Source organism: Sylvia atricapilla, chromosome 9 (assembly GCF_009819655.1).
Source record: "Sylvia atricapilla isolate bSylAtr1 chromosome 9, bSylAtr1.pri, whole genome shotgun sequence".
NCBI lineage: Eukaryota > Metazoa > Chordata > Aves > Passeriformes > Sylviidae > Sylvia > Sylvia atricapilla.
In genome coordinates, this window is record NC_089148.1 from 28,603,824 (window position 1) to 28,623,503 (window position 19,680).

Sequence of the window (19,680 nt, forward strand, 5' to 3'; positions counted from 1 at the left end):
CTGATCAAACTAATGGAAGATGCCTCTGCCTGTGGCCAAAGGGCTGGGTCTAGGTGATCTTTAAGGTGCTTCCCACCCAAACCATTCTGTGAATGATCCCATGGAATCATTAAGTGGGGGTTCAAACCAAACCCTTCAATTTGTCTGAAGACAGCTAAATAGGTGTGGCTGGCCTGCCACAGCTGAGCCTGGATCCCTCCCTGTCTCCCAGCTATCAATCACCCAAAGGACAAGCTCAGCACTTTTCCTGCTGGCAGAGGAGGGGTCAGCACCTGACACTTGTGTTACATCACCACGGCTGTGTTCTCACGGAACCCCTTGATGCCATGGTCCTTTCTGAGCCCAGCGGTGCCATGGCAAAGTCTCTGCCACTCCAGGGTCCCTGACAGCACTGGCTGTGCCAGGACCTCCTGGGGCTGTCACTGAACCTCTGTCACTGCCTTCTCAAGCAGCACATCCCCTGAGGGATTTTAACTTCAAAAAACCAAAGCCTCATCTTTCTCACAGGCTTTATTTACCTTCTGTCACATGGTTCCATCAGGGACAGGAATTTTCTGCCAGGGTTTTAGAGAGCAAGCCGTGTCTTGGAGGGAGGTGCCCCCTTCTTTATTCTAGAAATGGAGCTGCACGGCAACTTTGGAATTTCTGTTGGAGACACCTGAACTGCCAGAGGGATGCACAGGGGAGGGATGCACAGGTGAGGGATGCACAGGTGTTTTGCTCCAGACCCCAACCTAAAAGCACCAGAGAGACACCGGCCACCACAGCACCACCAAGGACCTGCCTGTCCCCTGCCCTGACTGGGGGGTCCCCTGTGCTTCAGCCCTTGTCCCCTGCCCTGTATCCCCCTCAGCCCATCTCAGGACCAGTGCCCGGCCTGCCCGGGGGTCTGACCCGGCTCCCCCTGCCCTTCTCGGGGGTCTGACCCTATCCTGGTCCCCATCCCCAGCCCTGCCCGGGGGTCTCACCCTATCCCTATCCCCATCCCCAGCCCTGCCCGGGGGTCTGACCCTGTCCCTATCCCCATTCCCAGCCCTGCCCGGGGGTCTGACCCTGTCCCTATCCCCATTCCCGGCCCTGCCCGGGGGTCTGACCCTTTCCTATCCCCATCCCCAGCCCTGCCCGGGGGTCTGACCCTGTCCAGTCCCCATTCCCGGCCCTGCCCGGGGGTCTGACCCTGTCCCTATCCCCATCCCCAGCCCTGCCCGGGGGTCTGACCCTGTCCCAATCCCCATTCCCGGCCCTGCCCGGGGGTCTGACCCTGTCCAGTCCCCATTCCCGGCCCTTCTCGGGGGTCTGACCCTGTCCCTATCCCCATTCCCGGCCCTTCTCGGGGGTCTGACCCTGTCCCTATCCCCATTCCCGGCCCTGCCCGGGGATCTGACCCTGTCCTATCCCCATTCCCGGCCCTGCCCGGGGGTCTGACCCTGTCCCTATCCCCATCCCCAGCCCTGCCCGGGGGTCTGACCCTGTCCAGTCCCCATCCCCAGCCCTGCCCGGGGGTCTGACCCTGTCCCTATCCCCATCCCCAGCCCTGCCCGGGGGTCTGACCCTGTCCAGTCCCCATCCCCGGCCCTTCTCGGGGGTCTGACCCTGTCCCTATCCCCATCCCCAGCCCTGCCCGGGGGTCTGACCCTGTCCAGTCCCCATCCCCAGCCCTGCCCGGGGGTCTGACCCTGTCCCTATCCCCATTCCCGGCCCTGCCCGGGGGTCTGAGCCACGTCCCGCGCTGTCCCCAGGCGGTGACACCCCCGCTCCGGGGGGGGCCCCGGTGGCCGCGGCGATGAGGGGGAGCGCGGGGCCGGCCGGCCGCAGCCAATCGGCGCCCTCAGCGCCTGGTCCGATCTCCGCGGAGCTCTCCGATTGGCCGTCGCCCTCCCCTCTCCTCACGCCTCGGCCAATGGGGGCGGAGGGGCGTGGCCCGGGCGGCGAGCGCGCGAGCGGCGGGCGCGGCATGGCGGGGTCCCATAAGGGAGCGCGGCCGTGATGGAGCGCGAGCGGGCGGTGGGCGTCATGTCGGCGCTGTGGTCTGTGGGCGCGGGGCTGCTGCTCCTGCTGCTGTGGGTGCGGCACCGCGGGCTGGAGGCCGTGCTGGTGCACCACCGCTGGGTCTTCGTCTGCTTCTTCCTCCTGCCGCTCTCCATCCTCTTCGACATCTACTACCAGCTGCGCGCATGGGCCGTCTGGCGCCTCCACAGCGCCCCGCGGCAGCACGCCCAGCGCGTCCGGCACATCCAGGAGCAGGTGAGGCTTGACCGGACCGCGGGAGCCCCGGGGGTACCACGGGTCTTTGTGAGGGCACGGAGTGTCCTTGTCCCGCTCTCTGTCATCCCCGTCCTCCTCCCTTCGCCGTTCCGCACCCGGGGCAAAGTCCAGCCGGAGCGGGAAAAAGCAAAGAATAAACGCCAACGGGGCTTTCAGCCCCCTGCGGGATTCTTGTCCCGCTGAAACTCCCGCGGAACTCCCTCCCTGCGGTGTCCTCAGGGATGTGCTGGGAGGCAGGCTGGACACGCAGCGACACACGTGTGTGCGACACGGGAACATCGGTCTCCGAGCCGCAGCTCAGGAGCGTGTTGGGATTCCCCCCGCATCCCGCCGCTCCGCAGCGCCGCTTCCACGACACGCGTGGTGGGGAGGTTAAACTTTTCCTCCGCCCAGAAATGCGGATGTCTGTAGTGATTGTGGGCTCCCTGGTGTTCGTGGGGATTCTGTCACGTCCGCTTCTGTTTCCTGCCTTGTGGCTCACATCGCAGATGCAGATGGATGTTAATGTGCATGGCGTTATTCTCAGAGGGGTTGGGGTTGTTGGTTGGGTTTGGGTTTTGTTTTTTTTTTTTGCCAGCTGTAGTAGCAACTCAGCTTTGGAGAAAATGCAGTTGTTTGTTCTCTGGGTGTTAACTACTGTGGCTTTGCAGAATTCGTGGCTCGTACGTATGGCTTACACATTTTCCTTCCTAGAATCCTAGGAGATTTTGGGTTGGAAAATTAAAATCATCTTATTCCAATCCCATCCTGCCATGGGCAGGGATATCTTCCGCTAGATCAGGCTGCTCAAGGTTGCTTTCACTAGACCAAGTTTTCTCTCTTTGCCTGGTCATTTGCAGGCTCAGGCCACTTTTTGTGTGTTTTGGATTAGAACTAAGATTATAACAGTGATAACACCTCCCGCAGAGGAGTGTGTCTTTTTTAACTCTCCGTTAGTGTTTTGTTTACTTTCTGAATCCCTCCCTCAAAAGAAAACCCCAGAGCTACAGGATACTAGAAATGTGTCCTCAACATAACTAAACCACTCTGGTCATACTTTATTTAGAAGTTCTGAGGTCTGCAAAGAGATTTCCAAAGCATCCCTGCTCTGACAGTTGTTGGCTCTTGCAGGTCCGGGAATGGAAGAAGGAAGGCAGCAGGAGATACATGTGCACGGGCCGGCCTGGCTGGCTGACTGTGTCACTCCGTGTTGGCAAGTACAAGAAGACTCACAAGAACATCATGATCAATCTAATGGATGTTCTGGAAGTGGACAGTGAGAGACAGGTAACAGATTCCACCACAATGCGTTCACTGTAATGGATTTTACAGTTTTCTTGATAATACTCAGAGCTTAAGGGATTAGATCCCACAAAGAACAAAATTTTCTAGCAGACCTATCAAATTTCAAGGGTTTGCAGTGTGTGCTTGGATCATTCTATCTGAAGAACCCAGCATATGGAATTGCTTGGCTTTTATATGCTGAAGTCTAAAAGACCAGATTGATTTATGGGTTTGGGCACTGAGCAACAAGATGTTGAGGCAGAGGAGGAATCACTAAACAGTTCCCACTATTTTTAGTAGCTCTCTTCAGAAAGTGAGTCTCTGAGTTCTGATAACAGATGGGAGTGTATCCAGTTAGCCATATTTTGTCATCATTAATGCTGAACTCTTAATTTATGTTTGCTGAGATCTTGGGGGTGGGTTTGTTGTTTTTGGGTGTTTTTTTTTTGCTTTTTAGGTTGTTCGTGTGGAGCCTTTGGTGTCCATGGGCCAGCTGACTGCATACCTGAATCCTATGGGATGGACTATTCCTGTGGTACCAGAGCTTGATGATCTCACAGTAGGTAAGGATCACTGATGACAACAGACTCACTGATTCTGCTGTACTTGCATTAGGGTTTTTTTTAAATGCAGTAAAATGCTGCATTGTTTTAAGGGTTCTGGAAATACTCTGTTGAAACTAATGTTCTTTGTGGTATTTATGTTATGAGCACTGCCTTTTTTTAAAAAATAGTCTTAAAAGGGCTTATAAAGTGGGGGTTTGCGCTCATAAATCACCCACGTTTTGGAGTGTGTTTCATTTGATTTGTTGTGTGCTCTCTTGATAAGGTGGCCTGATCATGGGAACTGGCATTGAGTCTTCATCCCATATCTATGGACTTTTTCAGCACACCTGTGTGGCCTATGAGCTTGTTCTTGCTGATGGAAGCCTTGTGAGATGCTCACCAGTAAGACAAAATGTTACTTTGCTATCATTTACAATGTCATTGACAGTGATTGGTGTGGATATATGATTTAGTATGACATACTTTTTGCAGACTGAAAACTCAGACCTATTTTATGCAGTGCCTTGGTCTTGTGGTACTCTGGGTTTCCTGGTTGCAGCAGAAATAAAAATGATTCCTGCCAAGAAATATGTCAAAATACATTACCAGCCAGTGAGAGGACTGCAGAAGATTTGTGAGAAGTTCACTGAAGAGTCTAAGAAAAAGGAGAATAGTTTTGTGGAAGGACTTATGTATTCCTTGGATGAAGCAGTCATCATGACAGGAATCTTGACTGATGAAGCTGAGCAAAGCAAGGTAACTAAAGACTCACAGTGAAAAAAATACTCCCAAAGTCTAACTGAAGCTGCACTAGGATAAAACCGTAATAAAATTGGAGCACTCTCTTAACATAGGATTAAAATTTGGATCAGTCCATCAGAATATTTTAAAGTATAACCCTTCCTACAATAACAGAGTCTGTTCTCTAAATCGTTCATTGATGAGAAATGACCCACTGATTTCATTGTTCTAGCAAATAATTCAATCTGCAGCCTCTTCACTGCAGTACCTGGGGAGGAAGAGAAGGATCTTTTCTCATAGACTGAACAATGCTGCAGTTATTCAGAGTAACTCTCTTCCCACCAAGCTTTTAATTCTGTTAATATTAATAAAAACACATCAGGGCCATGCTAAGTGTTCATGCAACCCTCCACCTGGATGTTTCCTCTCTGCCATGTGAGATTTTGGTTGAACGGTGGGTTTAGAGATTGGCATTTTAGGAATTCAGTTCTGTCATGTTCATGGGCTCTCAAATAGCTTGTCAGTGGCAAACCTTACTTAAACCTTAATGGCAACAAAGAGCCTTGCAGGTGGTGGAGTGAAGGCTCCTTAGATGTCTTGTGCCAGTCTTATCCAGAGGGTATAACACAGATTCCTCTCAGGAAAGGAATTTGGGGACATACTCTGTTGTCTAGCAAGGTGTAACTGTTCTCTAATGAATGCATGTTTCCTTTTAGATTAACAGAATTGGCAACTACTACAAGCCGTGGTTCTTTAAGCATGTGGAGAAGTATTTGAAAGCTGACAGGACTGGAGTAGAATACATTCCTTCCAGACATTATTACCACAGACATACTCGCAGTATCTTCTGGGAGCTCCAAGTAAGACCAGTTCCAAAATTCAGCTCTATCTGCAGGAAGGTACTCTGCCCTTTCACAGTGTAAGGTGCAATGTACCTTCTTCCCCTTGGCAGCAACTTCTGTCTTTCATGGCAGAAGAAAATGGCAAAGTTTGTGGCAAATTTACAAATCCTGCATTTGGGTACAGCAAATCCAAAGACACTTCTTCACGTATGAGGCATTGTATCACAAACTCCTAATTTTTGGTTTAGTGCTTTTCTGAATTTAGGCCTTAAGTATGTGTTTCACTATTAAACTTTTGTGCCTACTGAGTGATTTTCAAATTCAGGTGGTGGAAAAAAACATGAATGTGAAATTCTGGCTGAAAAACTGCCCCACTTAAAGTAATTATATAGTCTGGTCATTACTTAGAGTTTCATAAATGTGTTTATTATCATGTGTACTTGCACAAAACTTTATTTGACATTGTGAAACATTCCCGTTACTTAATTTTGAATCTGTGGGGAATGAGGTACTAGATCCTTTCAGCTTCTGCAGAAAGTAAACAGGAGTTAGCTGTGAAGGTGGTAATTAAAATTTTACTGCTTTAAAAGGCTTTTGAGAAATTTGGTTATTCTTGCAAAACTTCTGTGAGGTTAGTTCGTTGTGCACTCCTCCCTTGGCTGTTGCAAGATAATACCATGTTGCTCTCTGAACTTTATTATCTGAAATTATTTGGGGCTGGGTATGTTGTGATTCATACAACTGAAAATCAGTGGTAACCCGTGGAGGCTTGGGGCAAGGCTCTGTAGCCCAGTGCAGTCCAGGCCCCCTTTAATTTGCTAATTTGTATTTTAGCACTTCAGCAAAGCATCAGCAATTAGATTTATTGAAAATCTGGCTTAATATTGCCCTGAGGACTCTCAAGTGTTTCTTTTGGTCTACATTCTTTAGTCAAACTCTCTTTTTGTTGTTTTTTTTTTTTTTTTTTTCCTCTTTGAAAGGACATCATTCCTTTTGGCAACAACCCTGTGTTCCGTTACCTGTTTGGCTGGATGGTCCCCCCCAAAATCTCTCTGTTAAAGCTCACCCAAGGAGAGGCCATCAGGAAGCTGTATGAACAGCACCACGTTGTGCAGGACATGCTGGTGCCAATGAAGAGCCTTGAAAAATCCATCCAGACCTTCCACGTGGACCTGAATGTAAGAACACATCTCCTTAGAGCACAGCAAATCTTGGGGTTGTTTGTGATAAGAACACTGTGACTGTTGATCTTAAGACATAATGTCCTGCTTGTGCAAAAGGTCACTGTTGTGTCCTGGGGAGTGCTGTGCTTTTTGAGTCCATGATGCAAGGCTGCAGCAGAAATAAACACAGCTTTCTGGAAAAGAGAAGAATTGAATAAAAGATTTGAGCTTTGGTAGGAGCCAACACTTCTAAAAGGTTTTTATCACTTACTAAAATTTGAACTGCTCTTCACCTCAAATGGTTGGTGGTCTCAGTAAACACCAGCTGAGGAGCTTCACTTCCCTTTCTTGTTTTTATTTCTGAATTTATTTTAGTTAGTTTAGAATTTCAATTTTGATGATTTCAATTGTGGACTGACCTGGAAAAGAAAACACTTCCTTCTCTTTTTGCTCAGAATGTTTATTCATTTGTTGCATTGAGATCAGAGGTGGTTTGTTTGTGGGTTTGTTTTGGGTTTTGTTTTTGGTTTTGTTTTTTTGTTTTTTTTTTTTTTACTTTTACTTTAAAATATTTAAGGGGATGAGATGTAATTCTAGGAGTACATTTTCAATCTGTTTGTGTTATGGTCATTATAAAGTCCAGCTAAAAACACCACCAGCACATCTGGGAAGGAAGAGCTGAAAGCAAGGGTTTTAATCCAAGACTGGGAGGAAGTTCCCTTAATTTTTCATTTTGCCACATTTATTGAACAGCTTAAAGGATGATTGTGTTAAAAAAAAACTGATAAAGTGTTCTCCTGCCCCTGCAGGTGTACCCTATTTGGTTATGTCCTTTCATATTGCCCAACAATCCTGGTATGGTCCATCCCAAAGGAAATGAAACCGAACTCTACGTGGATATAGGAGCTTATGGAGAGCCCAAAAGCAAACAGTTTGAAGCCAGGGCTTCAATGAGACAAATGGAAAAGTTTGTAAGAAGTGTGCACGGGTAAGGACCCCACTCCTCAGAACAGAATAGTGATAATGTCATATAATTCACACCCATGTGGTTTAATCACAGTTATTTATCCCACTGAAGTTTAATATTTAACATGGCATTAATTTAGCTACCACAATAATTGAAAACTAATTTAAAATTCTAATTTTGGTGAGATTTTAAATATGATTTCACTTTATTATTTGATTGTGAAACCAACCAAACAAAAAGGACACACACTGGCTGAAGTTCTTGCGGCGTAGTTGGGAGCTGGATGACTTCAGATCACTTTTCAGCTCCATGCTGCTCTGGGAGTAGAGTCTGCTGCTACAAAATATATCCTTGAATACATCATTCAGGAATCCCAAAAGTTTGGACAGCTTCCCTGCCTGCCCTTGGGACTGCTCTCCCTGCAATCCTTGCAGCGTTGTGGAGCAGCTTTGCCCTGTCCTTGCAACTAAGATGTCCTTGCCCAGGGGGGCCAGCCTTGGCTGTCCCTGCAGTCAGTCCTTGTGCTGCTGACATTCTTTCCTCCCTCAAAACTTGTACTCCAGAGCTTCCTTTTTCCCTGCCTTGGGTTCTTATTACACAGGACCACAGTGGGCGTGAGGCATGTGCCCACCATCTGTCACACACTCGAGCCAGCCTAATTTGCTGGAGCGGTGTCAGTGGAGGAGCAGCCACAGGCTGGTTTCTCAGGAACAAAAAAGCAACTACACGGTATTTTTACACCATCAGTATAATTTATCCCCATTTCTGTTTTGACCTACTTCTCAGTCTAACAGTGATCGTGTCCCATGTGGCTGAGCAGTAATGGCAAGGCTGCTTCGAGATGATTTGGGGACTGCAAATGACTTGGAGCTGCAAGAAGTGATTTGCCAGAGAACAAAGCAACCCAAAGTTCATTTACAGCTTTTTTTCTTTTTCATTAACTTGAAATTAAGCTTTTGATTTCAAGCTCTTTACTGACAAAGTTTGGTCTCTTTTCTACCTGTCACTGGGAAATGAACAATGGACAAATGCTTAATCTTCCAGTTTTGTAATCACACAGAATAATAGAGCTTCTATGTTAGGCTCTGTTTTGCTGGTGTACTCTGATGATAGCTGCAGCTTGGAGAGCACAGTAAGGAAGTGAGGAAGAGTCCACAGCTGAAAAAGGATTAAATTTGTAAATGGACCTTTGTTGTACCATGCTTTGTTTACACTATGGATTTATCTTGGCCTGGTCTCATTTGGTGGTGGTGTCTTGCCTTCCTTAGTTCTATTCTCAATGTCCAGAGAAATGAAAAACATCAAAGGCTGTATTCTTGCATCTGTCTTGAATGGATATTGTAATGCAGGCAAATGTGACTGTACCTACATGGATCCCAAGAAAATAGGCAGAAAAAAACCCTAAATCCACAAAACATAATTGGCTGGGTGTCCCAGCATAATCCATGTGAGCTGTTGTATTTGCTTCATTTTAAAATGCATTATGGATGGTTTTGTTTTGTTAAGTATTCGCTATTCATAGCTTGCACTTAATTTTTTTTTCAGTATTTTACATCAAATCTTGTGGCTCAATTAATACTGAATCTCTGTCTCTTCTTTTCCCCTTCTCTCCAGTTTCCAGATGCTTTATGCAGATTGTTACATGACCCGTGAGGAGTTCTGGGACATGTTTGATGGCTCGTTGTACCACAAGCTGAGGGAGGAGATGAATTGCAAGGATGCCTTTCCAGAAGTGTATGACAAAATCTGCAAAGCTGCGAGGCACTGAGCCTGGCTGAGCTCACCAAGCAATCAGGGAAAGAGGAATTTACCTATAGCTAGTCAGTATATCCTTTAAAAAAAAAAAAAAAAAAAAAAAAAAGCTTTATTGCTCTCCAAATAAGCTCATTCTTATTGATGTTTAAAGGTATGAATTCCTGCTTTACACATTTATGTTTAGTATTTCTTCGTATGTTTTAAAACCGGTTTTCCAAACTCAGAGTGATTGTTTTTAAGAAATCTGAAGTGCTAGCCTTTGTATCTCATGTAGTGACATAGGTGAGTTCACCTATTTCCAAGCAGAAGAAAAAGACTGGGAATGGATGAAGACACTGGAGTTACAGCAGCTGTGTACCGCAGCTACATTTAACATGACTTCTGAAAAACAGGAGGGCAGGGCTCAGAAATAGGTGCCAAAGCTGAACACATTGTCTAATTAATCATGATGTTAAAAACATTTGCCTTCCAGTCAGTATCCTGTAGAGCAGCTCTGCAGTGGCTCATCCACACTCCATCATCCTCCAGCTATGTGATGGTGGTGCTGGGCTGCTCACGTTGTCCTGCATGGCAGCTGAGCTCCCCAGGCCTGGCTTCTGCTGGAAAACTGAGCATTGAGGTGTGAAGAAGATGCTTTTTACTTGTGCCTATCAGATTTGTACTGATTTTGATTATGAAGTGCGAATGGATGTAAGTTTTTTAGGTGTTTTGTAGTTGGCCGACAGTGCATTGGTTTTTTTTTTTTTTTTTTTTTGGCCCCAAAGTATCAATGTTCTGGCTTTGTAGACCACTGAAAAAAAAAAAATGCTGCTATTTCATATAGCCAAATTTTAATTTCTTTGTGGGTCAGTTTGTTTGGGTTTCTTTTGGGTTTGTGTTTTTTGGGGTTTTTTTTGGTTGTGGCTTAATTTTAGTGCCTTATAAGTACTCAGTTGGAGGAAGATATGGCTTATCTCAGACTGTTCTGTCCTGGCCTGTAGGAGAAGGAATTCAAGGCTGTGTTTATAGGAGGTTTGTTAGAGCAAGTGGCTGTGGATAAGAACTCTTGATGTGAACTCTTGGTACACACAGGCTTCGGTTCTGACTTGAGTGACATTTTTGCTTTTCTTTTTAGCTGGGTTAGGTTGATAGGCTTTGTAAAAGGACTGTTTCAGTCACCTGAAGAGGAAATAACAGCAAATACTGTTAGTTCCCTCTTCTGCTGCTTGCAGGTGAAAATGGCACAGTCATGGACTTGATACAGTTGAGTGTAGAAGTGTGGAAATGTTTTGACCCTGTAGCCAGAATCAGGGTTCCAAACCAAGCCTGTGTCTTGTCCAAGCAGTACTGAAAATTGTTACTTGAAACCTTACTGAGCCTGAGGGAGAAGAAAGTAATTTTCTTGAGGCTTGTGTAGGGGGTAAAATGGAGAACTTCTCAAACAGTTACCAGTGGGAGGTGTAATTTTATTATGCGTGCTAAACCAATGATTTTATTTATTGATAGATGGATTTTTAAGGTCCAGATGAAACCAATGATAAAGCAGTAGCAGGAATAAGCTTGGGCTGTAACTCAGTGATGCACACTATGTGCAAGTAAGGTACCCCTTGAAATCCTGTGCAGGGGCAGCATTCCACGGGGAGACACAGCAGTGCAGTGTGTCCTCAGTGCTGCCCAAGCTGTGGAGCTGTGTCAGTGATCCAGGAGTGCCTGCCGTGCCTCCTGGCTGCACCAGGGGTACACACAGGAAGGCAAGTGTTGATTCTCAGGGTGTGACCTGCCTTCCTGCCCCTGCGAGGGAATTGTCCCTGGGGTGAAGGTACGATTCAGCCCAGTGCTTGTATGATAGTCTGCACAGAGCAAGAATGGTTTGGTTAGCTTTGAAAGGGCAATGTTAAAACAGCTAGAGGATATGCAAATACTTCTACCTAGGCTGTGTTTCACTTATGTACTGATGATCTTTAGGTATGCACCGTGTTTGTTTTTTCACTCCTTAATTTATTGGCAAACTTCCTATGCCGTGATTGGGTACTGCACTGTATCAGTCACACACATCATTGCTGTTGCTCTTGGTTTTTGGTTGTATGGGCTGTTGGAAATAAAGCTCTGGCCGGCGTACTGTTCCAAGGGGTGTCTTTTAATGAGTGACTGCTTGCCTTTCAACAGCTGTTTATCATTTTCTCTCATGCTTCTTGTGTCGTTCCACATGGCCAGCGATTACTGAGAGAAGTCTGGGTAAGAGACCCAAGGCATTGTGTGGGAGGTGGTGTTTGTAGGAATGTCTTTGAAGTCTGTGAGCCTTCCTTATCTGTGCCCCAAGACACACCTGCAATAAAAGAAAAACCTCATAGCTGAGCCTTTAACCCTTCAGTTATTCCCCACTAGCTCCACACAGCTTCACGATGCCAGTTGTCCCAATCTTTTACACACACCACTTCATTCTTTCCCTGTGACATTTTGTCCAAGGAGGACAACCCCTCAGTTTGCATTTAGGTGCTACCCATTGACAATGAGTATAGTTATTTCATTCTTCTCATTTCATGCTAATAAATCTAATCCCTTCAATGCCTTGAATGAGCAGCCAAAAGTGAGAGCAAAGACTCAGTGCATTCTTCAGCCTGAGGAGTTTCACACCTACCTCTTCTGTCTCCTTGATAAATATCTTCATGGCAGCTCTGTAGGCTCAGTGGAAGGTGTTCCTGCTCCTCCCTGGTACACCTTCTCTCAGGGTGTACACTGCTCTTTTCCCAGGGAGAAAGCCAGGCTGCCAAGTGCCTCAGCCCTGCTAAAGCTGCAGTTCAGGTGCCAAAGCCCTTCCTTGCTTTAATCACCCTTCAGTGCTGGCCTTGGCTTAGGTTCCATTTCACAACCCTCCTTTGTTGCCCCAGCAGCATTTCTGTACCTTCCCTCACCCCCGTCACTGCTCAGGCATTTCCCTTCAGAGACCTCCTCCTTCAGAACAATAGCCAGGATTTCCTTAAATCTCTGCAGTTTTACCTGTGTTCCATTATCTCCCCCCACCAAATGATAATTGCAGATTAATTAGCATACTTAATCAGCCACAACTAACATGTCATTACACCTAGATTTAATTATTCCTGTCTGGTCTAAACACTTGTACAAGAGCTGATAAAATTAACTCTAGGAGAACCAACGTGCTCCCAGTACTTTTCTGTGGCCAGCTTTTGTTGCTACTGACATTTTCTGCTCATCTCACTTTCTCCATTTCCTCCAGGTTTTCATTCCCTGCTTATCTTTGCTATGGTAGCACTTTTTCAGATCCAGTTCTCTGTGGAGTTGTGGTGGACTTGGGCCTGCTCAGGTGTGGTAATACCACCCATAACAGGTATGTGCAACTCCTCTAAGTAGTAGCAGAGTTTGAAAAGGGTGTGTTTAAGCCTGAGTGAGCTGTGTGTGCCATCATACCTTCCTTGGGAGGATGTGCAGGATCTGGTGCCCTCTTCTCTTGTATGTAATTTCTCTAAAGTCCCAGCTGAAAATAGTTAATTAGTGCTAATTGCAGTGTCACTGCCCCCCTCTAAGTGTCTGTGCTCAGCCAGGCAGAGAGAGGACAGGGAATCATACCTCTCATGCTTCCTGTTAGCCCAGCCCATCCCATCCCAGGGAAGGCATGGTACAATTCCAGCAGTTTCTGTCTCTTGTCCTTTGCTCCTGGTCCCATCAGCTACTGTCATGTGACTTTCAGGCTCCTGGCTGCTCCTGAGGTCCCCCCAGTTTGAGAAACCCCCTGAGGACCAGGCTGATTGTGCCAGCACCAGAACCACTCACCTCAGCAAGGGATACAACAGTGGCACATCTTAACTAAAGGGAGCCCAGCCAGTCTCCTCCAGGAGCAGCTCTGGCCACAGCAGGCCATAAAGAGTTGATTATCCCTGCAGGCTTGAGCACACTCAGCAGTCACCTACTGCCAGCTGCAATGAAGGGCAGCAGTGTCACAACCTCCCCACTCAAGTGTAATCGGAAAGTTCCCCACCAATTACGAAGATGTCTTGACCTCTTTCAAGCTGCCTGTTCCTCACTCAGCTGGATAAAGGAGAGAAGGCATGTGGATTCCTGCTGTTCATCCCTAGCCAAGGTGGAGTATTTCAGACTAAAGCTTTCCCTGTCTGCTTTGAGCCCTTTAGGCTTTGTTCTGGTTCTCCATGGGGAAGCTGCCAAGATGAATACAGCTCCAGGAATGGGTACTGAGGGAAGGGCTCCTACCTGCACTGGCTCTGCAATGTGCTGCTGATGTTGCTAGAGAAAAAGCTGGCTTTTAAGCAGCAGAGTATGACTTTTATGAGGATACAAGGAGCTCCTGGCACCTAAAAGGACCCAAACCCAGCTGCCCTCATCCATGAAGTGCATCTGCTTGCTTGCAGGTGAAACAGAGCAAAACTAATGGGGAGAGTTGTCCAAGCATCCCTTGAAAAGGGCAAAGGCCTGAGGATGCAGGCAGAGGTAATGTGGTCACTGCTGAGCTCCTGCTAGGCTCACCTGCCTGTGGGCAGCATGTGCTCCATGGTGGGTGCTCAGCCCATCCCTTGCTTCCACCCTAAACTGCTCCCAGTTTGAGCTGGGTGTCCTGGACCATCCTGTGCAAAAAGTCCCTGTGCAAGGAGCTGCTTCCCAGCAGGCACAGACAGTCTGGGAGATGAGAAAAGCTACATCAGCAAGTCCAGCTCCCCACACACATCCAGCTCTCACCTGGCTGTCCATGTCCCCAGGACTGCCTGCAGCCACATGCTGACAGCTCTGGTCCCCAAGGACCACAGGGATGGTGGCAGCCCTTGCCATGGCAACCATCACCGTGGCACCCAGCATCTCTGTTCCCCAGGGAATGTCCCCACTCCTGTGCAGACAGGGCTGGAAAACACCAGGGTCCTGGCAGGGAAAAAACAAAATGTTATCTGCTCAGGAGAAGCTGTCTAAAAGCACCCAAGGGTTACCCAGGAGGGAGCACCTGCACCTTGAGTAGCTGCAATAATTTTATATTCCCCAGGAGGAAAATCAAAGGCAGGACCTGTGCCACCACTCCACTGGGCATAAAAAAACATTGTCCAGCAGTTTCAGTAATATCACAGGAGGGGATCAAATCAGTGAGCCAAGGATGTGAGCCAGCACTGTGGGGTCATAGGTGTAGGAGCATGTCTATGGGCAGATGGGACGTGCCACCAAACTGCAAATCCTGCAGGATGGACAGAGGTTTGACCACTGACTCACTTAGCCTCTCACCTGCCCTGACTTCTCTTCCCTAGCCCTGGCCTGATGCCCTCTGGGGATGCTGCTGGAAAGGGAAGAACCATTTTCCACCACCCCAGTGGCTACTCTGACACTGACCCCTTGATCTCTTTGGTGCTGTGCCAGGGAGTGATTCAAAACAGCTGCTATTGCCTGCTTGGTCTTTCATTTGTCTTCTCCCCACCTTGAGCAGTTTTTCCTCCCGGAAACCCCTGGGGACAAAGAGGGAGGTCCCAGACAGGAGCTGAGCCCTTGAGTCTTACCGTGGGCAGGGAACACTCCTCTCAGGCCACGCGTTTGACCCCGATGCCATAAATCAGCCCCAGCAAAGCAGCGGGGGAGCAGTTTGGTGAAAGGCTGCAGGGACAGCAGTACCTTTATTACCTCAGCACAGCTGGAAAAAATAAGGAGCCCAGACAGGCACATAACCCCTGAGCTGAGCCCCGCATTCAGTCCTGTCTGCTGATTTAATAAGAGATCAGCTTTCCCTGCAGACCACATCTCCTGTGTAGCCTTAAACCCTCCTGGTTAAAACACTGCCCCGGCGAATCAATCCAAGATGGTTTTGTCCCTTTGATCAGCACAGCAGGTAATAAGTCACCGCTGGAAACGTGTTTCGCTTCTCTGGCTCCAACAATAGAAACAGAGACAGTCCTCCCGTCCTGAACTGCCTGGTGAAAATCTCACGGTTCCTAGGCAAGCAGGATGGACAAAGGGATTTGCAGTGTGTCTCTGGAGGTCTCCAGGGACACACAGCAGCACCTGGGTGTCCAAGGTGTGAGCAAAATCCTTCCCACAGGGATCCATCCTGGTCCTCCAGCCTCCAAGACAGGCACAGCACTTCTTCCAAACAGCGTTTGCAGTGCCTGTCTAATTGTGGTGACAAACACGTAGAGAGAAGTAATCGCCTGACAAGACCAGTGAAGGCTGGTCTGGGAGGGAAGTTGCCACCTGTCAGCCAGGAAACCTGGGCCAGATCCCAGCTCTAGCACTTGAGCTGCTGAGGAGCTCCCCCAGGTCCCTCTGGGCAAACAGGATGTTGAGTCACCTCGCAGAACTGGCTCAACTGTTTAATGACTTTATAGTTTCTAGATAACACACAGCATCAAAGACGTGCTCTTTAATTCCTTGCTTTTGCCCATTTCCAGCCTGCTGTAAACAGGAGTGCACATGAGGACTTCACATCGTAGAAGAATTGTGAAGGTTTCTTAAAATCTCATTTGAAAAGTAAGGATTCCTTCTTATTTCCCTAATATTTAAACAGGATTATTTAACTCTTCATTGAAGTGCTGTCTCCTCCTCCACTGGAGTATTTTACTGTGTGCTCCAGAGATGTTAGACTCTGTCTGAGCTGAGGGAGGAGGATAAAAAGCGCAGTGTGATGTGGTCACTGGGTGTCAGGCAATGTCTGTCTGCCACACTGGATTGGAGAAAGCTGGAATGAGCTAAGAAAATGGCTTTTGATCTCTCAGCCCTCCTTCAGGCACCTTCCAAGCGGTTCTGCCCCTGAACACTCAGGACATGCTGTCCTGAGACTGAGCCCGGAAGGGGAAGCAGATGGGCTCATTGCTGTCAAGGACCCATTTTGTCCTGTCCTGGCTCTTGTTTACTATTTTTTACTGTCACATGAGATGGACACTGTGCAAGAACTGTTCCTGGTCGATGAAATTCTGGGCCACGCTGTGGAGTTTGACCTGGATGACGCCATTCCCAAACTGCAGTTCCTCAGGGACAAACAGAGAACATTTGGCGAGTGTTTTGAGCAAGTCATTGACCTGGGCAGCGTGGCTCCATTGTGGTGCCTCCTGCAGACACTGCTTTGGGCAGGTGAGGCTGAAGAAACGCTGAGGCAGAGATGGAGCAGTGGGTGAAGAAAGATGAGGAATTCCCAGTCGGCGCCTGTGGAGCTGAGGACTGTCTGCCTTAACCACACTCTGGACGTGACCCAGCTATCCAAAACCATGACCAGCGGGGAAGGATGGAGCTGGCAGAGATGCTGTTTGAGGTGACGAAGGTCAGTTTTTCCAAGGGCAGGACAGACAACTGGTCACTGTCCCTCTGAGTCAGTGCGACGCCAGCAAGTTCCGCAGTAGCAGCCTGTCCCGATAACCAGGACCTTATCAGTTTTCCAAGCCCTTGTTAATTAGGAAGGGACGGTACCAGTCCTGCGTCAGCCCTGTCGCCATCCCGGTGCCACCTACCGTCCCCCTCGCTGCAGCCAGTCCTCCCGGCCGGCAGGCGGCGCCCGCCCCTCTCCCCGGCGGAACCATCGAGAGCGGCGCGCACCGCCCACGGGCGCGTGTGTCCGCCCACGTGACAGGGAGGGGCTCCCCATTGGCCGCGCCGGCGGGACCGGGCGCGCGCCCCCGCGGGTGTAAGTGCGCGCGCGGGCGTGTGCACGTGTGTGAGTGTGCACGTGTGAGTGTGTGCTCAGGTGTGTGTGTGTGTGTGTGTGTGTGTGTGCGTGCGTGCTCTCAGGTGTTGGCCCGCGGCATTCCCGTGTGTCCATGGCCGTGGAGGGGTTCACCTGTACATCCCGGAAGGTGTTCCCGCCTGTGCACCCGGCAGTGTGCGCAGCCCCGTGTGTATGCAGGTGTGCCCGTGCCGCGTTCGTGCATGTCCATGGTACCCGCGTGTCCCAGAAGGTGTGCGGGGGTGTGCCCGTGCATAGTCACATGTCCCTGTATGGTACCTGTACATCCCGGAGAGTGTTCACACGTGTGCCCCCAGCTGTGCGTGGGTTCGTGTGGGCTCTGGTGCACACACACAGGTGGCCACAGACTCCGTGCGGTGCGGTCAGCGCTGACCCTGCTCTGTCCCGGTTTCCACAGGGACATCCCGCCATGGAGGCCTTGCTGAGGAGCTGCCGTGTGCCGGCGCTGGGCGCCCGTCAGCGCGGGATCAGGGCCCGGCACGGTGGCAGCCCGGGCAGGGCCAGGCGCCTGCTGCTCTCGCAGCTCTTCCAGCCGCTGGCGCTGCCCATGGACGGCCGGGCGGGCTCCGAGGGCCGGCCCGGGGAGCCCACCTGCCGCAGCCAGCGGCTGATGCTGCAGGCGGGGCTCATCCATCCCACCAGCCCCGGCTGCTACTGCTACCTGCCGCCCACCGTGCGTGCCATGGAGAAGCTGATCAAGGTGATGGACGAGGAGATGCGGGCCGTGGGCGGGCAGAAGCTGAACATGCCCAGCCTGTGCTCGGCGGAGCTGTGGCGCGCCAGCGGCCGCTGGGACCGGATGGGGCCGGAGCTTTTTCGGCTGGTGGATCGGCACAACCACGGTTATTGCCTGGGGCCCACGCACGAGGAGGTGGTGACGGCGCTGGTGGCCTCGCAGACCGGCCTGTCCTACAAACAGCTCCCTCTACGCCTCTACCAGGTCACCAGGAAATTCCGGGACGAGCCCAAGCCCCGCTTCGGTTTGCTGCGCAGCCGGGAGTTCTACATGAAGGACATGTACACCTTCGACACCTCCGAGGAGGCGGCTCGGCGCACCTACGAGCAGGTGTGCAGTGCCTACTGCAGCCTCCTCACCCGCCTGGGCCTGCCCTTCGTCAAGGTGCAGGCGGCCACGGGCAGCATCGGCGGCACCATGTCCCACGAGTTCCAGCTGCCGGCGGACATTGGCGAGGACAGGCTGGCGCTGTGCCCTCAGGGACATTTCGCTGCCAACGTGGAGACCCTAAACGGGGAGCAAACTTCGTGCCCCACGTGCGGGGAGAAACTCAGCGAGACCAAAGGGATCGAGGTGGGGCACACGTTTTACCTGGGCACCAAGTACTCCTCCGTGGCCAACGCCGTCTTCTCCTCTGCCAACAACAAACCCCAGCTGGCAGAAATGGGCTGCTACGGCCTGGGCGTCACCCGCATCCTGGCGGCCTCCATCGAGGTGTTGTCCACGGAGGACAGCATCCGCTGGCCGAGCCTCATCGCGCCCTACCAGCTCTGCTTCATCCCGCCCAAGAGGGGCAGCAAGGAGGAGGAGGAGCAGGGAGCAGCGCTGCTGGAGCAGGTGTACGATGACCTGGCTGAAGCTCTGCCCCACCTGGCTGGTGACTCGGTGCTGGATGACAGGAGCCAGCTGACCATCGGTAAAAGGCTGAAGGATGCCAAAAGGCTGGGCTATCCCTACGTGGTTGTGGCTGGGAAGAGGGTCTGCGAGGACCCCCCGGTCTTTGAGGTTTGGAATCAGAACGCCGGCGAGGTTTTGTTCCTCACTAGGGAAGGGGTCATAGAGCTGCTGAGTAAAGTGCAAGCCCCTTAAATGCCTCATCTCTGAATCTATCATCTCTGCTGCAGTGAGTTTATCTGAGCAGCCCTGGCGATGCCTCTCGGTGAGCAGAGGCAAAATTCAGCTCACGTCAGAGCCAGCCACAGTGTCCTGCTGGTGTGCCAGGTGCTGAGGTTGAGCTGGAGTCAGCCCACATTCCCCCACAGGGCTGGGGACATTCCACCCTCTGGGTACAGGTCCCTGGAAGCTGCTTTTTCCGGCACTGTGTGAGCACTGGCAGGGCCATCCCCTCACTGCCTGGCAGGGACAGGCTGGCCATGGCCTCTGTCAGGAGTACAGGACAGCCAAGGCTGCACAGGGGACAGGAGGGTTCCCCTCGCTGCTGCTCTCAGCACGTCTAAGAGAGGGACAAAGGAAGGTGACTTTCCTCTGTTTGTCTCTCTTTGGGTCCCATGAAGGTGGAAGCTTGCCATGGCAGGCCCCGGGGCTCCTGAGAGGAGCAGCTTGGTGCCATCCCAGCAGCACTGACAGGACAGGGAGCTCCTTGGAGGGGCTCACCTCACCCTCTGCCACAGCTCCTATGTCTGAGATCAAGAGATCATAAGCAACAGTGATGCCACTTTAATAAAATCACAGAACCGTTTCAGTTGTAAAAGGCCTTTAAAATCATTGAGTCCAGCCATTAACCTGAGC

General features: G+C 50.2%; 2 protein-coding genes across 3 annotated transcripts; both read left to right on the forward strand.

The window, feature by feature from the left end:
- Positions 1-1,951: 1,951 nt before the first annotated feature.
- DHCR24 (24-dehydrocholesterol reductase) lies at positions 1,952-11,647 on the forward strand. Its single transcript, XM_066325430.1, has 9 exons — positions 1,952-2,244; positions 3,376-3,531; positions 3,986-4,091; positions 4,357-4,475; positions 4,566-4,829; positions 5,531-5,674; positions 6,637-6,834; positions 7,629-7,807; positions 9,401-11,647. Exons 1-9 carry the CDS (start codon positions 1,987-1,989, stop codon positions 9,552-9,554), a joined length of 1,578 nt encoding a protein of 525 aa, XP_066181527.1. The 5' UTR covers positions 1,952-1,986; the 3' UTR covers positions 9,555-11,647.
- Positions 11,648-13,171: 1,524 nt separating this feature from the next.
- Positions 13,172-19,630, forward strand: PARS2 (prolyl-tRNA synthetase 2, mitochondrial). 2 transcript variants are annotated; one of them, XM_066325433.1, is made up of 4 exons: positions 13,172-13,616; positions 15,910-15,988; positions 16,234-16,775; positions 17,593-19,630. In XM_066325433.1, exons 3-4 carry the CDS (start codon positions 16,740-16,742, stop codon positions 19,018-19,020), a joined length of 1,464 nt encoding a protein of 487 aa, XP_066181530.1. In that variant the 5' UTR covers positions 13,172-13,616; positions 15,910-15,988; positions 16,234-16,739; the 3' UTR covers positions 19,021-19,630. The 2 variants fall into 2 exon arrangements, with proteins under 2 accessions (XP_066181530.1, XP_066181528.1); XM_066325431.1 differs by having other exon boundaries at positions 15,910-16,775.
- Positions 19,631-19,680: the final 50 nt, after the last annotated feature.

Excerpts from the sequence above, each read along its gene's own strand:
- DHCR24 (XM_066325430.1), top strand. The coding sequence starts at position 1,987 with ATGGAGCGCGAGCGGGCGGTGGGCGTCATGTCGGCGCTGTGGTCTGTG. Across the intron at positions 3,532-3,985 it reads AAGTGGACAGTGAGAGACAG|GTTGTTCGTGTGGAGCCTTT; the intron begins GTAACAGATTCC and ends TTTGCTTTTTAG. Across the intron at positions 4,830-5,530 it reads ATGAAGCTGAGCAAAGCAAG|ATTAACAGAATTGGCAACTA; the intron begins GTAACTAAAGAC and ends GTTTCCTTTTAG.
- PARS2 (XM_066325431.1), top strand. The coding sequence starts at position 16,740 with ATGGAGCTGGCAGAGATGCTGTTTGAGGTGACGAAG. Across the intron at positions 16,776-17,592 it reads TGCTGTTTGAGGTGACGAAG|GGACATCCCGCCATGGAGGC; the intron begins GTCAGTTTTTCC and ends CGGTTTCCACAG.